Source organism: Belonocnema kinseyi, chromosome 3, assembly GCF_010883055.1.
Source record: "Belonocnema kinseyi isolate 2016_QV_RU_SX_M_011 chromosome 3, B_treatae_v1, whole genome shotgun sequence".
NCBI lineage: Eukaryota > Metazoa > Arthropoda > Insecta > Hymenoptera > Cynipidae > Belonocnema > Belonocnema kinseyi.
Genome location: NC_046659.1, coordinates 90,778,380 through 90,796,503, shown reverse-complemented (window position 1 = coordinate 90,796,503; position 18,124 = coordinate 90,778,380). Strand labels below are relative to the sequence as shown.

Here is an 18,124-nt window from a genome sequence, read left to right as displayed (position 1 = left end):
TTATGGGACTTTTATAGGAACCTTATGATTATATGTTTCATATATGTTTTAAATAGCTTTAAAATCAGCCCAAAAAAACAAATTTCTTTAATATTACGGAAGTTATCGAAATTTTAAGAAAAGATTTGAATATTTTTAGATATTTTTAAAATATCTACTTTAAAAATAGACAAATTGGTTTCATCCTGGACTCCTTTTATACACAATCTATTGTATTTTGATGTATAAATAGTGATTGAACAATTATTAACTTGAAATTAGAAGTTAAATTTAAAATAATTTAACTTCTAATTTAAAAATGTTAGGTTTAAAAAAAATGTAATCGTTCAATTCTTATTATTTCTTGCTTAAAATTATATAATTTTAAACATTTACAAAACTGATTGATTCTGAAATTTAGAGCTTTGAAAATTATAGCAAGGACTCATATTTTTTAACCAGAAACACAGAAATCACGTCGACTGGGAATTTTATTGAATTTTCAATACAAAAAAAAACCTTAAAGGTTTTAAAGTAATGGTTAAAATTCAATACATTAAATTGTAGTTAACAGAAGCTATTTTTATTCGTATGATCGAGAGAAAATTTAGAGAACCAGAATTTTTTCCGACGATAAGAGTGGTAACAGTTTGTATAATTAAAATTTTCGAACTTGATACTTTATCATTTTGAATGTTTCATTGTAGGATAGCGTTTTTGTTCAAGCCCTCATAATTAAGCATATTGCGATGAGAAAGTTTCCATTATATAAGAAATAATCTTCAGCCGTAACATTTTTAACTTTTAAATTTCAAAGACCGGGAACAAGTATTGCGAACCGGAAAAAACTGGGAATTTTTTCCTGGGAAAAAGTGGCCACCCTGTTTAAGCATTATTTGGCTAACTTATTTTAAAGGATATTTGAGAATAATTTTTCCACTCTAAATTGTCCTCTTTTAATATGATTGCTTCATACTCTGTATTTTTCTTTCGTTTGTGAATAGGTTCCGTAGTAACAATGCGAGACAAAAAGGGAGGCGCTCTTAGTAGAGTTCAGAAATTGAAAAAACGTCTTAGTCATAGTTTTGGAAGATTATGTAAGTATTTTTGTATGTTTATAGTTAACACTTCATTCATTTCGATTTTGAAACAAGTGCTCCTGCTAAATGCTGTCATTCTCTAAATTGTGCATATTTTATATGTTGATTTGCAGCAATTTCAAAAGAAGAAGCAGATGATGTAACAAATAGAGGTCAATTACCATACAATGGTTATTCTGAAGAGTTCCTAGATCGTCTGGAACCAAATGGCAATATACCTTCTGATAAAGATCGTAGATATGGTACGACTAATTCTAATTATCAGAAACTTAGTTATTATTTCTGAAGTACCATTTTAACTAATTAGTTTTTCAGTATTTAAATGTTTCTCTCGTCTATATTTTCAAATCTATTATTATGATCTTTATTACAGAATGGACGGGTGTTGGTGATCACGACAGAGTGCATCGACAGCTTTCCGTTTCCAGTGATTCTAAGTTGTTAGATGATGATATCCGAGAGGAAGCAAAAGTTATTTTGCGACCGCGACGACCACCTCGTCCAAAATCCGAAGTCTTTCTTGGTCCTGATCCTCCTGTGAGAAGAACGAAAAGGTTTTCTGCATTTGGGGTAAATTATTTTATAATTTTTCTATCATAATGAGCTGAAAGATCAAGAATTAAATTTATTATTTAAATACAACTGATTTTTGCCGCTCTCAGAGTGTGAATGTCGAGCTTCACAAGAAGAATTATAATTCGGACTTGAAACAGTGAATGTTCTAAAAGAAATATAAATTCTGGGTTGGAACAGAAGATAAATTAAAGAAATCTAAAAAAATCACGTAAAGATTATCCTCAATTATCCTGATTTAGAACTGGGAATTTCACAACAAAAATTTAATTTTGACTTTGGGATAGGCAATTTTCGCAAAAGAATTAGAATCTTGGCTTCGGGACAGGGACAGGTTTTCATAAAGAATTAGCATTGGCTATATTTCTGAATTACAATAGAAAGTGTCTTAAAGAGTTCTTATTTTGTCATTGTACAGGTAATTTTTGACATTGAAAAGGAATTTTTTCAGAAAATACATTTTAATTTGCAAAAATGAAATGACACGAATTTGGCCTATAAGATATACAAAAATTGTTTAAAAAGTTATGGATATTTACATTTTATAAATGTAGATGCAAGCTCATTAAAGTGTGGTATTATTTTAAATAATTTCTGAAAATATTTAAAGACAATTTATTCAAAAACCCTAGCACTTTTATATTTCTAATTTATACTTCATGGTTCTCAAAAAAGTCTCTGTGACACTTTCCTAGGGCTTTATGTTCCAAATTTTTACTAAAATATGAACCAAACCATATATTGTAAATCGTTTTTTTTAATTCTTTTACAAAAATATATTAACCATCGTTATTTCGTGTTTTGAAGAAAAAAGATTAAAGTAGCAGAAACAAATTATAATAAATTTCAAAAAGTTGAATACATACATTGATCTATACAATAGTACATTTTAAAGAAAATTATCGATAAATATTGTATATATTTTAGGAGTTAAAATAGGAAGTTTTCATATTTGACAACTATAGTGTGATGCGTTCAACAAATTAAAATATATTAATAAGTATTGATTTAAATCTTTGTTTAACTTATAAAACCTCTATTTGTCAACTATTTTTTTAAAATGTACCATTTTTAAGGAAAATAGGTACAGTGATGACTGAACATAATTTAAATTCTGGTTTATAAAAAGGAAATTTACAATATGACCTGGTTCCATGTCAAAATTTCTCCAATTTTGAAAATGATTTTTTCCAAATTAGAATTTTGTTGCATCCAAAGTATCTTTTTTGCGAACACAAATTTGGCACAATTTGAAACAACCTTCTTCTAAATGTTAGAAAAAAGGAGAACTATACTTCTTCATTAAAATACAAAATTGTAACTTGAACAGTCAATTGTTGTGAAAATTTATAATTGTCTTTAGAATAAGTAATTTTTTACATGGAGCAAGCTTTTTTTGATCTTTTGAAAAAGAGGGCTTACTGCATTTCTGAATTAGAATGGGCTATATTGTAAATGAATTTGATGATGACTAAATATAGGGACTTTTCTAAAAGAATTACAATTCTCAGTTTAGTTGGGGAATTAATTAATGCAATATAAAAAAAATTCTCGTTAAAGTTATAATTTTCACTGTAACACAGGGAATTTTCTTATAAAATTATTTTTTTGTTTGGAACTGATCATTTTTTGGCATGGAATGCGAATTTTTGAAAATCATTTTTATTCTGATTTGGAAAAAGGAAATTGAAAAAAAAACCCTGCTTGACTTTAGAATTATAATTTTTTCCAAAAATTCCCTGTTCTAAACCAGAAATCTTTTATCTATTTGAAAATATGTATGAATATTTCGAAATATTTAAAAATCGTTTAAAATCATTCATATTTGTTGATCTGTTTAAATTGACAAGGAAAAATTAACAATAGACCGAGACAGGGTGTCTACCTTACCTAGAAAATCTGGAATTGTCAAGCCATTTTTACAAGCCTGAAAAACCCTGGAAATGTTAGGGATTTTTCTTTTTAAGTTAGAGAATTTCTTGAAGAGCGTGCTTCTTTTTTTTTTAAATTGCAATATAAAATTGAATAAAAAGGATTCTTCATTCGTAAAAGTAACTTTATATTACTGTATTCAAATATTTTGTTAAATTTTTTTTATTTTTTGGTTTAAAATTAATTTTATTGACTGAAAATTGATCAATGCCGGTTGAATATTCCATCATTTTAGTTGAAATTTCACCTAGTTGGTTTAAAAATATATTTTTTTCAACTAACAATTGATCTTCTTGTTTGAAAATTAATATTTTCCCTCGAAAAATCAATTATTTTAGCTTACAATTTATCATTTTAGTCGAAAATTCATCACTTTCTTGGAAAATGTGACTATTAAAAAAAATTGTTGAAAATTCTTATTTTTTAACTGAAAATGTAATTATTTCAGTTAAACATTCAACATTTTATTTGCAAATCCATCTCTGGTTGAATATTAATTTTTTTATTTGAAAGTTTAAATATTCAATTTTAGGTTAAAAATGGTTGTTTTTTAATTGAAACTTTGCCTTTTTTGGTAGAAATGAATCCTCTTAGATGAAAATTCATTTTTTTTCGTTCAAAATACAACTATTCTAGTTAAAGATTCATTTTAGTTCGAAATTAATCGTTTTTGTTTAAAATTCTACTATTCCAGGTGAAGATGCATAATTTTAATTAAAAATCGTTCGCTTTGTTTGAATATGTGACTGCTTGTTTGAAAATTAGGTCTTTGGTTAAATTAAGCTTTTTAACTGAAAATGTAATTATTATTCCAATTATATAATCCATCATTTTAGTTGGAAATATTTCTCTTTGGTTGAACATTAATTTTTTTGACGAAAAATGATCATTTTAGTTAATAATTTATTTAATCTTATTTAGGCTTAATAATTTTAGTTCGAAATTAATCTTTTTGGCCTAAAATTCAACTATTCCAGTAAAAGATTCATCATTTTATTTAAAAATTCATCAGTTTAGTTGAAAATTATTTTTTTAACTAAATGTAAGTATTCCATTTATGATTAGAAATTGATCTATTTTAGTTGAAAATTCAAGTATTTGGTTGAAACGTTTTTTTTTTTTTTTTTTAGTTGAAATTTAATTTATTTTGTGGAAAAATCGCCCTTCAAGTATAAAATGAATCTTTTTGATGGAAGATTAACCTTTTTTTTTTGAAAAATCAATTATTCCAGCAAAATAATCATCATTATAGTTGAAAAATCATCTTTTTGGTTGCAAAACATAATCAATTGGTTGAAATTTAAACTCTGGTTAAATTTTTTTTTTGGTTTTAGTTAAAAATTCATCACTGGTAAAAATTAATTTTTTAATTGAAATTAAAACTATTCTTTGTTTGGTTGAAAAGTTGTCTTTTAGCTTAAAATTCAACTATTCGCTGAAAATTTATGGATTCTGTTGACAAATCGAATTTTCGGGTTAAAGATTGAAATATTCCAGTCATATATTCAGAATTTTCATTGAAAATTATTCTTTTTTGTTTAAAATTCTACTATTGCAGGTGATAATGCATAATTTTAATTAAAAATCGTTCACTTTGTTTGAATATATACCTGTTTGTTTGAAAATTAGGTTTTTGGTTAAATAGAGTTTTTGAACTAAAAATGTAATTATTATTCCAATCGTATAATCCATCATTTTAGTTGGAAATATTTCTCTTTGGTTAAACATTAATTTTTTTAATTATTTAATTTTTGGTTGAAAAATTATCATTTTAGTTAAAAATTTATTTATTCTTATTTAGGCTTAATAATTTTAGTTGGAAATTCATCTTTTGGCTTAGAATTCAACTATTTCAGTTGAAGATTCATCTGGTTAAAAATTCATCACCTTGATTGAAAATGTAAATATTTTTTTATTGGTTTTTTATGGTTGAAAATTATTTTTAAACGAAAATGTAACTATTCCAATTCAACATTCTATCGTTTTAGTTGTAAATTCATATCTTTAGTTGAACATTAATTTTGTTAACTGAAAATTTATCTATCGAATTTTTGGTGGACAGTTTATCTTTTTTAGTTGAAAATGATCTGCTTGGTTAAAAATTCAACTACTTGGTTGAAAAGTTAGGAAATTGAAGCGGTTTAAGTTGAATTTATTACCGTACGTAAATTAATTTTACGTAAATATGTCCTGAATTTTAAGTATAGGAAAATTATATAAAAATTGGTTGGAATTATTATTAAAATGCATGGACTTTATAGCCAAATGCAAAAATGATTAATCTTGTTTATAGTATTATTTAATTTTTCAATAAATCGATGGTACTAATGTATTTTTGAATATCGTATAATTTATTAAAGCTTTATGCATTAAACATATTAATTGTTCCACTACAAACTGGGAAAAAACTCACGAAATTGTATATTTAGTCCGACTCGATTGTTTTTTTTTTAAAAAAAGGGAAATACTTGAACGGCTTCGTGTGATGAAAAATTATACCTATCAACTTAAGATGTTTGGAATAGAATCTGGAATTGTCAGGGCATGTTTTTGCAGGCTGTGAGTAGACACCCTGAGATAAAACCGGAAAATGACTCTTTATTTCTTAATGCATATGTTTTTTTTGCATAACTATATCATAATGAGAGTATCTATTATTTAGGGGGACTCGCCTTTTGGTAAATCAGAGGCATACATTAAATTGGAGCAATTGGGAGAAGGATCGTATGCCACAGTATTTAAGGGTTTTAGTCATCTCACTAATCAAGTGGTTGCTCTTAAAGAAATTAGACTACAAGAGGAAGAAGGTGCTCCATTTACTGCGATTCGCGAGGCGAGTCTACTGAAGGAGTTAAAGCATAGCAATATAGTAACTTTGCACGATATTATACATACACGAGAGACCCTTACGTTTGTTTTCGAATATGTCCACACTGACTTGTCTCAGTACATGGAAAGGTATGGCAGTGGAGGTGGATTAGATCCACGCAATGTCAAATTGTTCCTCTTCCAACTACTGAGAGGTCTAGCTTATTGCCATCGCAGGTAAGAAATTAATTGTTATTTTTTTCTATTTTAAGTCAAGAAAGGAAAAATCGTACTACATGTTTTTGAGAAAACCGATTTTTTCTCATTTAACAATTAAGAATCTCATTTTTCTTTAAACGAGGCAAAATCTGAATAGCAGCGCAGGGTTAAAAATTGTTCCCCTTTTTGAAATCTATAGAAATATACTCTTAATAGATTTTTATTTCGTGTATTTGAACCATATTTTTAAAAAATGGACTCAATAGCATTTAGTTTCAAGAACTTCAAAATGTTATAAAAACGTTTCTTTTTGAGGAGGAACATTTTTGAGGAGTGAGGGACATTCTACATGAAATTCTTAAGGTTCTTAACCATCAGAATATATAAAAATGGATTTTTATCTCTAAAATTGGAGATACGTGATTTTTAACAATTAAAAGTTTGATTTTTGTCCAAAATGATGCAAAATATCAATAGCAGCTCTTACTTTAAAATTGTTCCCTTCTCTGAAATCTATAAAAATATAAGCTTACTAAATTTTTATTTTGTGTATTGTAACTAACTAAAAAAATCTACTGAAATATCATTTAGTTTAGTGAACATTTCTACTAAACTAAAAAGAATGGTTTTAAAAAATAAATTGTTGAAGTTCATTAAACTAAATGCTATTTAGTCCATTTTTTCTATTTTTTGGGAAAAGTGGTTAAAGCACCCAAATATAAATCTAGTAAGAGTATATTTTATCAGATTTTAGGAAGCGGAGCAATTCATATTTTGTGTCGTTTTCGAGAAAAATGAGACTTCAATCGATAAAAAATGAAAAATTCGTTTTTCTCAAAAATGGATTGTACGATGGATCTGAAAATGAGGGAAAATCTAGATATCAAGGAAATAAGAATGTTGCAAGATTAAAATTCTGGTATTTGAATGGTCAATGGTCATATACAATGAAAAATTAAAAATGAAGTTTGAGGCTATCCTGATATAATATTCTTCTTATTAGTAATTTATGTGCTTTCTTTTTATATTTAAGTTTTTTTCGGTTACTTCCTCGTGAAGATTATATTTTTAGTTAAAAATGTTCTTATTTCATTGAAAATTCAACAATTTGATTGAAAATTCCTTCTTTTTGGTAGAAAATTCAACTGTTTTGTTATAAATCGCTCTTTTTGAGTTGAAAACTGAAATCAATTTTGATTAAAAATTCTTCTTCGGTTTAATGATCCATCTCTTTTGGTAGCAGTTTCTTATTTTTTGTTTAAAAATGCAAGTGTTTAATTGAAAATCAATCTTATTTGGTTGAAGACTTAACTGTTTTTTTTTAAATTTGTTCTTTTTTTATTTCAAATTAATTCTTTTAAACTGAAAATTTAATTTTTTGTTGAAATTTGATCTTTCCTAATACGTATTTTTGTTGGAAAATTCAATTTCTGAGTTAAAAGTTAAACTAATTACTTGAAAACTCGTTTTTTTTTTGGTAGAAAATTAATATTTGGGAGTTGAAAATGAAAATGTAACTGTTTTGTAGAAAATTCGTCTTATTGGTTTGAAAATTGACTCTTTTTTGTTATAAGTTAAACTACTTTGTTAAAGATTCGTTTTTGTTTCGGAAATTCATCATTGAACCAATTTGTTAAAAAATAATTTTTTTTCAGAAGATTCATCATTTTGTTTGAAAATTCATCTCTATGGTTAAATTTTAATTACTTTGTTGAAAACTCGTTTTACAGAACATTCTTCTTTTGGCTTGTTATTTGAAAGGAATTTTGTTTTCTTTTGTGACTGAAAAATCTTTGTTGTTGATATTTTCTAATGAAAAATTCAATCAATTGGGTAAAAGTTAAGCCACTTTATTAATTTTTGATAGTAAAGGGTTCGAATATTTGTTTTTTTTTTTTTATTTAAAATTAATTTTTTCAACTGAAAATGTAAATTTTCCATTCTTAGTTGAAAACGGTTCCTTTTTAAATGAAAATTCGTATTTTGTTGTTCTAGAAAACTAATCTTTTTTTTTAATATACATATTTTTGTGTTGAAAATGCAACTGCTTTACAGAAAATTCATCTCTTGGTTTTGAAGTTCAACAATAAGGATAAAATTTGGTTTATTTACAAAAAATCTTTGTTGAAAATTCGTATTTTTTGTTGGAAAATTCAACTTGAGGGTTGAAAGTTGATTTACTTTGTTAAAAATGCATTTTTTTTGTTGAAGATTCATCATTTTAGTGGAAAATTCATCCCTTTAGTTGACAATTAAACTATTTTATTAAAAATCATACTTTTTTCGATTCACGCTCAATATTTTTTTCCTTTGAAAATTCGACCATTTGGTTGAAAATTCATCCTTTTGGATTGAAAATTTAAGTTATGGTAGGGAAGTTATATTTTTTGGTTTAAATCAAATTAAAATCGTTTTACTTCATTCATAAATGATTCTATGTTAAAAATGTTACAAGCTTGAAATTCTCGTCTTTGAATATTAATAGTCCGGGGAAATGAAAAATTGGCCTGGAAAAAAAGAGGGAATTTTGACAATAAAGTTTTGCGTTCACCCTGTATTATTAACCCTCTCAGCCTAGACTTCAATATCTTTGGTTCTAATCAACGCATCGGCAATTTTCTTTTTTTAAATTATTGATAAAAGTCTATCAAACATGAACACTCTAAACTTAGTAAGGTGAATTCGACATATTACTATAGATATTTTCACAAAACTGAAAAACTATATAGCGAGCCGATAATATCGACCGGGTATAATATACCCAGTCTAGACTGAGAGGTTAATAATAATTACTTGCGTCAATTGTTTTTAGGAGGGTGTTGCACCGAGATGTCAAACCACAAAACCTGTTAATTAGTGAAATAGGAGAGCTTAAGTTGGCAGATTTTGGACTTGCAAGAGCTAAGTCTGTTCCTTCTCATACGTACTCGCACGAGGTGGTAACTTTGTGGTACAGGCCACCGGATGTTCTCCTAGGATCTACCGAATATTCAACATCGCTCGATATGTGGGGAGTAGGTTGCATATTTGTAGAGATGTTGACGGGTATTCCGACATTCCCAGGCGTTCGTTGTCCATACGATCAACTAGACAAAATATTCAAAATCTTAGGAACCCCAACGGAGGACACTTGGCCAGGAGTGACGCATCTAAAGGGTTATAAACCCAACAGATTGGTATTTTATCCAAATCGGAAACTGGGCCTTTCCTTTCCTAGACTGTATGATGTTACAGAGGGTGATAATATGGCTTCATCATTACTTCAACTAAACCCTGATCAACGAATAGGTGCAGAAGATGCACTTCAGCATCCTTATTTCGCCTCTCTTCCTAGAAAATTATACGAATTGCCTGACGGTGAGTCCATTTTTATTTGTGCGTAGCTTCTTTATTCTAAGGGACTTGGCATAAATTAGGAGGGTGTCCAGCAACCTTGAAAATCTGGAAATCTCCTTGATTTTTTTCACAAGAGCCTTGAATTAATTTTCGCTTTTTCTTCTAAAACCGTCATTTTATTAAAAGGAGAAAAGTAATTTAAATCTTTGAGTCTATTGTAAAAGAAACATATCGTTTATAAGAAATCTTGCTACTGAAAAGTTTTTTATTTATCAAGATTTAATTTGTCTTTTACCCATTACAACATAACTAGATTTCTAGGCATTTTTGTAGACTTTACTCCTTGTTTTATAGATTGCAATAAACAGACTTTAATATTGTGAATAATTCTATAAGCTTTTTAATTTCGTCTCCGCTAATATAGAATATTAAAGCATGCAACTTTGTGTGACATTAAACTTACAAATTATAAAAAATATTAGTTCAAAATTTCGATGTTAATTCAGTTTTAGTATTAGAATGAGCCATGGCCATATATCGGATTTTTTAAGGGTTTCGCTACTCGGTTTTTGAGTGTACACCAGATTACAAAACATTGCTAAAGATTTCAAAAGCTTTCAAAACTTTCAAAAAATTTTTTGTAACATTTCGAATATTTGAAACGATTTCAAAAGGTTTTAAAACATTTTAGAAGATTTGAAAAGATTTCATATAGTTCAATGATTTGAATTAATAAAAAAGACTTCACAAACAAAGAGTTAAGAAAAATGTCACAAAGATTTGAAAAGATTTCAAAAATTTCCCAAGAATTTCGAGCATTTCATAAAGATTGCAAGGATTTAAAAGATTTTAAAAATGCGTGTACATTAAATTTAAAGATTTCACAAAAATTTCGAACATTTTCAAAGATTTTAAAACTTTCAAAAAGTTTCAGGTTTTAAAAAGGTTATAATAAACCAGATTTCAAAAGATTTTACAGATTACAAATATTTTAATGATTTCAAGTGAACACAAAAGATTTCTGAAAGATTTTACAAAATATTTCAGAGTTTTCATATAGATTTTAAAAGAATACAAGAATTCCAAAGATTTCAAGGATTTCAAAGATTTTTAAATGGTCATAGTGAACCAGATTTTTAAGATTTTACACAGATTAAATATATTTTAATGATTTCTAATTCAAACCATTTCAAATATTTCAGTGATTTCAAACGAATGCGATAAAGATTTCACAATTATTTTAAAGATGTTAAACAATTTAAAAAAATGTCTCATAAAAAATATTTCATAAAAACTTTAAGATTTCAAAACATTTCACGATGATTTAAAATATTTTATAAGATTTCAAAAGATTTCACAGAAATTTCAAGACTTCACAAAGATTTTAAGTGAAGCCAGCAGAAAATGAAATGGTTATTTTTTTAAATAAATAAAAAGCGGTTATCTCATTGTTGGATATCAAAAAATGAGACCTGGAAAAACTTGACCTCGAAAACCTGGAAAAGACCTTGAATATCGTTCTTAGAATTACTGGACATCCCGATTAAATAAAGTTAATTTTATTTATCAAAGCAAGTAGTGCTTAATTTATATGTGATTAATTCAGGCCTCTGTGCCGCCTATATTTCTCCTAAAAGTCCCCTAATTTTCTGTTTTCGATCAAAATTATCAAAAAGTCTTGAGTGGTCAATCATTCTGAAAATGTGATGGACATATCTTCCTGAAATATTAAGAATCTTTGTGAAATCTTTAAAACCTTTTGAAATATTGGTGAATTCTTTGAAATGTCTTACAATTTTTATTGTTTAAAAATATTTCCAATATTTACGGCTCCTTTTTTTATAAATTTATGGACGATTCCATAGGCCGGATTTTTCTGAAGTATGGAATTCCATATGAAGACATTTGGATAAATCAGTGGTTTTTTGTTATTTCTTTTTTAGAAACGAAAAATTTTATAAATATTAAATATTAGGTAAATTGATTTGAAAGTCAACTTTTTGTAGGGTTCTGACAAACCCCATAAGAAAAATTTAGTTTTGCGTGTTTTTGGCACTAATTATGATTTTTTCTGATTTTTTAAATAAGAATTGTTTCTGATACGTAAAATACTACTTCCTACTGATAATTAGATGTTTCCATACATTTTTCAAACCATTTATTATAGTCTATAGCAAATTTTTTCTTAGAATAGAGTTGGAAAGTTGCGTTTTTTTCTGAAATTTTTCACTTTTTCTCAACTTTTCAATTAGAGTGATGTGATAATTAATGTAATGTACCAAAATGATTGTCTTAGCAAATTATTATTGTTTATAACTATCTTGTCCTATATTAATGCTGGATAGTTGCGGGTTTTTTGAAATTTTAAATTTTTTGTTAATCTTTCACTTAGTCAGGTTGCTCTGGTTTTTTAGCTATGAAAAAATAATACATAAAGAGAGAATCATTTTTCAAACATGGTCTTTTTTGTGGATATATTATTGTGAAATAAAACATGTAAATTTTCTTGAAAGTAGTCACTAAGATCCTTTTTATTTTTATTAATATTAATAATTTTTATTTGTTTCTGACTAAAAAGTCAAAGAAGAGCTGAAAATTTCAGAAAAACCTGACACTTTCGAGCATTACTCTGAGAGAAGATGATTATACACAATAATACATTGTTTAAACAATTATGTTTTTTAACTTGAATGAATTATTGTCTCACTAACGAGGAGACACCCCCCCCCCCTCCCCCAACCCGACTTCACCGATTTTGATAATTTTTGGACTCATCATTTATGATTGAGAAAGTATTAGAATTGTCGGAAATTTAACATCACACTTTTTCAATGGATCTCTACGTTTCGAGACCCCCTGAATCCGAAAATCAGGTTTTCACGATGGCGTCTGTCCGTCCGGCCGTCCGTCCGTAAACACGATAACTCTCGAAAAAATCAACGAATCAAATTCATCTTTGGCACACTTTTTTTAGGTCCTAGAAGAAAGAACGAGTTTGTGAACCAGCCATTTTTGATAAAAATTCAAAAAGTGAGCGCATTTTGAAAATTTTTGAGACCACTGTTTTCTGAATTTGAAAATTCTATGTACGAATATTTATAGTATTAATAAGAACAAACAATTTATCCTAATGACTTTTTTCGATAAAAAGAAAATTCTCAGAGTTATAGCGTTTTCAAAATTTTTCCATACAACCGAAAATCAAAATTTGAAGCCGAAAAACGCACGATATGAAAAAAAGTCAAGAGAAGAAAAACATTTCTTTTTGAAAACCCTACAAGATGATCATAACCAATTTTTGGATTTTCTTCAAAAATCGAAAATTCAAATTTTGATTGCACAAAAAATAATGGAAAATAAAAAATTCCATTTTGTGGACAAACTATGTAGGATACGAAAAAAGATGAATTAACAAAAATGGTTATCCCAAAAAAGATCTACAACTTCGTTAAGAATCACTTCTTAATAGGACGTATACTTTTTGTTTTATTCGTGAAAAATAACGTTGAAAAAAAAATAAAATAAAAAAAATGTGTGGAAAAACGACGAAAGTTACGAGAAAAAAATCCAACAAAACCTGTTTACAAATGTCTGTCGGAAAACGAGCGCGCAGCGCGAGTGTCACGATGAGAATGTGTACCTCAAAGCCTACAGAGCTTTGAGAAACTTAATCTTTGACTATACTTAATTAAGTAGACAATTCAGAATATGAAGACGCATATAAATACTGCCGTTTAAAAGAAATCTTTTTGTTAAAGTTTTTTTCAAGCATTCCAAATGCAAAGAATAAATATCCGAGCGCGAAGCGCGAGGTAACCTATTATCGAGCGCGAAGCGCGAGATTCAACCGTCGCGCGCCTAGGCGCGCTCAAACTTGCGAGCGAAAATATTTTGCATAAGAAGCCTAAGATAGTAGGTATATTTATGACCCAAGGAATTGCAACCCTTATTTTATATTTAAAAAATTACATTTTTTATAAATATTTTTATCATGAAAATCAGTTTATAAATTCAACAACAACAAAAAATTGAGAAAAGCATTTTCGTTTATAATATCGAATATTTGAGTTGAAGTGTTTAAGAATTTTTCAAATTACCACCCCAATTACTGATGACTATCCCTCAAAGTGATGGACCACATGTAAATAGTAAAGAATAATGTTTTTTCTTAAGATTTAAATCAATAAAACAAAAAAAAATATTTTTTATAAGAAGCCCCATACGTAAGATACAATTTAGACCAAACGGGGGGCAACCTCTATTTTATATTGACGAATAAAATATTTTTCATGCCAAAAAACAACCAATACCACAATTAAGTTGAAAAATGTGTTATTTATGTACTTCATTGGGGGTGACTTTTTCAACTCTTTAAACTATTGTTGCAAAAAATGTGTAATTCATTTGCTTTTGTTATAAATCATATTCTGTTTACACGCGGAATGAATCTTTTAAAAAATTATTTATTTTTGACTTTTTACATGTGGTCCATCACTTTAAGGGACAGTTAACAGTACATGGAGTTGGTTATTTAAAAAAAACCTTGAAACACGTCAACTCAAATATTCGACATTCCAAAAGAAAATGCTTTTCTTAATTTTTTTTAAATTCATATCCTCATTTTCATGATAAAAATATTAATTAAAAACGCATTTTTTTTAAATTTTCCACTTGGTTTTATTCAAACATATCTATGAGATGCCGACCTTTATAAAAAATTATTTTCAAAGGCTAACTATCTAGTTTTACTATAGGAGAAAATAGTTATAAACAATATTTTTTTTTAATAATTGTGTTTTGTAAATTGCAATAATTGTTTCTTTACTCTAATTGAAAAGTGGACATTTTTTATATTTTAGAATAAACCGCAACTTTCTAGCATTATTCAAAGGGAATATGATTTAAAATAATTATAAATTGTTACAACTACTATTTTTTTAACTTTAATTAATTATTACCTCATCCTAATCGAAAGAAAGACAAAATAGTGGAAATTTTTAGGGAAAAGACTGCAACTTTCTACAGGGTAGCCACACGACAGAGAAGTCAGGGAAATGAAGAAGCTTTCAGGGAAAAGAAAAATGGATATGTTTTAATATTATTTTGGACGCACTTTCTAATATCAATATAAATATTTTTTCAATGTACATTCTTTCAAAATAGAATTTGCTGCTTAGTTTTTTATTTACAGTTATTTATTTATTGATTTTTTGGATACATGTCCTTTACTTAATTAATCCATACTTCTATGTAAAGCGCATTTTTCTGGCTTGTTGCACTATTTTGCTTGGCACATTATTGAAACCTTATTCGCTTCTATAATACTTTCCTATCAGGGAACTCCGTCTAAATGTCAGGGAAAATGGGAAAATTCAGTCTTGTGGCCACCCTGTTCTAGCATTATTCTAGGAAAATATTGTTATAAATAATAATAATAATAAATGGCATAACGAATTATTTCTTATTGCCTCGCCCTAACTCAAAAGTTGAAAACTTCTGATAAAACTGCGACTTTCTAACTCTTCTAAGAGAAAATGGCTATAAACAACAATACATGTTTGTAACAATTTATTTAAACATCTAAGTATCAGTAAAAAGTAATACTTTATGTATTATGAACAAATTGTATTTAAAAAATACAAAACATAATGAGCGCTAAAAATTCTTTGTTGCGTCAGCTAAAAACTTGATAAATCTCATCAAAGATATTAAAGAATTAAAGTATTTTCAATGTCTCTTGTTTGGAAATATTAAGAAACCGAAAAGCTGTCGTTAATGTATAGCAAATAAGGTTAACATGAAATTGGTCATTTCAATTTAATTTTTTATAACATCAATAATGATAAAAGATCCCAATATAAGGATAGTAAGACACTGTCAAATTCCAAAAGTTTTACTGAACTGGACTTCTCTTGCAAATACTTTTTATATTTTCTGAAGTCTCTTTAAAAGTCCCCTATTTCTTAATTTTATCCTCCCTTTTTCCCATCGGCTATTTTTGAAGATCATCACAAAGCGTGTTACTTATTTCGTTATATCCGTAACCAAATAAAAGTTTTATAATTCAATTGCAGAAGTGACGATATTTAGTGTCGAAGGCTGCCACTTACATACCGAGTTACGACAATCCTACGCCGACCCACGCCACACAGCTCTTAAGACTTGAGGTTAAATACATAAGTATAGTAAGAAAATAAAAGTTAAGTAACATTTTACCTGCTCAGCGATACAAGCATTTTTCATTATGAACAAAAAAACAGGAAGAAAGTGCAAAAAGAAAGGCTTAATGCAGTCACTATGCCTTGACCCATCCACCGCACACTCTTTAGAAAGTCTGTTGCTCTCTGTCTCTCTCTCTCTCTCTCCCTCTGTCGTGCAAAAAAGAAATGCGAGCAAAAAAAGTATTTCACAAAAACCTAAAAATTTATTTTTCAATTCCTTTAACTTACAAGGGAAGTGCCAGGTAGTGTGATTTTTGTTTGGATTTATGATTTCTTTAAATAAAGGTCATGACCCCAAAGTAAAATTGTAAAATTCCTGGGACTCAAGCGGTAGCGCGTCGGGTTCGCAGCCGGAAGGTTGCGGGCTTGATTCTCGCTGTCTGCACTTTTTTTCCAAATTTTTTGTTTGCATTTATTTTATTGAAAAATTTTTAATATTAAATTCCCTTTAATTTATTTTTATAATTATGCGAAAAATATACACTTTTAATGTTTTTTTTTAAATGGAGAATACGCCTTTTCTCATGATTGTTGTTCTTATCCCAAAAAATCTTTTTTATTAATTAATAAATGCATTCATTTACATTACGCAAATTAAAAAAATTAATAAAATTCAGAGAAAATGAATTTTTCGCGATGTAACCTACATGTTCCTAGTCTATGTTCAAATATTGGGTTCTCGGAATTTCATAACTTTACTTTCGCTTCGTGACCTTTATTTGCAAAAATGATTAATTTAAACCACAAATACACTGGCTGACAAACGAAGTTCCATTACTACATTTTGTTTTCTTTTAAAGCGCGTTTCTTGTTTGCACGGCAGCTCTCTCCTTCTGAGAGTTAATTAATTTTTCAGTGCAAAGGCAACTAAAACCATTGTTTTGTTTCCTTAAAAGTATAACTCCTTTATTGCTTAAAATATGTCCGATTTAAAGAAAAAAGAAAACAACAAAGAAAGGAAAGTAAATTGATTCGCATGTGTGTCTAAAAGTTAAAGAGAATGTTTGAAGCTTGAAAATATACTGGTTGTAGAGATCAAAAAGCGCACGCACGACCCATCCTCGCACTTCGTCCAAATACTAGTTTTAGACTGATACCAATCAAAAAGTAATATAGAGACGATACCGTAGTCTTTAGATTCCCCGCCAGCGCTAAATCCAGAGACAATGGTAGATTTCAGGGCCGACGCTGACTATATAAAAAGGTATATGGAGTACCAATTATTCCAGAATCAGGATTTTAAGGATATAATCTTAACAATATTTTAAACAGGCTTTTGTCCACGAAGTGTTAGAAAAATATCTCCTGAAGCAGGGCTGGTGCCGATTGCGTGGATTTCGTTGGCGTATCAACGTGTTCACAAAAGACTAGTTCCTATCTCGATTTTTTCCTTCAGCAATACGGATTTTACTCGAGAGTATTATAAAAAAAACGTTCCATCAAGGTGTGAATCTCTAGAAAGGTGCTAATAATACCAGTTGAAATTTTATTTGAGACTAGCGCCATGTGGATCGCTATTTTCTTGTATCGATACCTGAGTTAAACCTTGGCGACTGACACAATCCCAGGAAAATCGATTGTGAAATATATATTTTTTTTCAATGAAATGTAGAACGTATCATTTTAATTAATTACATAATTAAATTTTCCATTAATTACGTAAGGCATTTTGGGAGGGATGGCGGTGGTTTAGTTTTAGCTTTTTTTTACTTCTTGACATCTGGTATGCAACTTTCATGAAATTTTTGGCAAATGTTATGAAATCTCTTTAAATCCATTCAAAATTTGAAAATCCCATTAAAATCTTTTGTTATTATACAAAATTTGTGAAATACTTTGCGATCATATGAAATTTTTCATAATCCTTTGAAATCTCGTGACTTATTTTGCAGTATTTTGAAATTTTGAAATCCCATGAAATTTGTTTACATACTTTTAAGTCGTACGTGAGAAAGG

At 28.2% G+C, this 18,124-nt stretch overlaps 2 protein-coding genes across 2 annotated transcripts in view; one reads left to right on the top strand and one right to left on the bottom strand.

Annotated features, from left to right (window-relative positions):
• Window positions 1–16,561, top strand: part of LOC117169578 (cyclin-dependent kinase 14) — a 19,492-nt gene extending 2,931 nt beyond the window's left edge. Inside the window, exons 2-7 of the mRNA XM_033356014.1 lie at window positions 984–1,076; window positions 1,193–1,321; window positions 1,453–1,649; window positions 6,247–6,629; window positions 9,424–9,968; window positions 16,022–16,561. Coding sequence (XP_033211905.1) covers window positions 984–1,076; window positions 1,193–1,321; window positions 1,453–1,649; window positions 6,247–6,629; window positions 9,424–9,968; window positions 16,022–16,113 — 1,439 coding nt within the window. The 3' untranslated portion in view covers window positions 16,114–16,561. The remainder of the gene's footprint in view (window positions 1–983; window positions 1,077–1,192; window positions 1,322–1,452; window positions 1,650–6,246; window positions 6,630–9,423; window positions 9,969–16,021) is intronic.
• Window positions 1–18,124, bottom strand: part of LOC117169579 (WD repeat-containing protein 74) — a 43,774-nt gene that overhangs the window by 22,475 nt on the left and 3,175 nt on the right. The window lies entirely within an intron of this gene.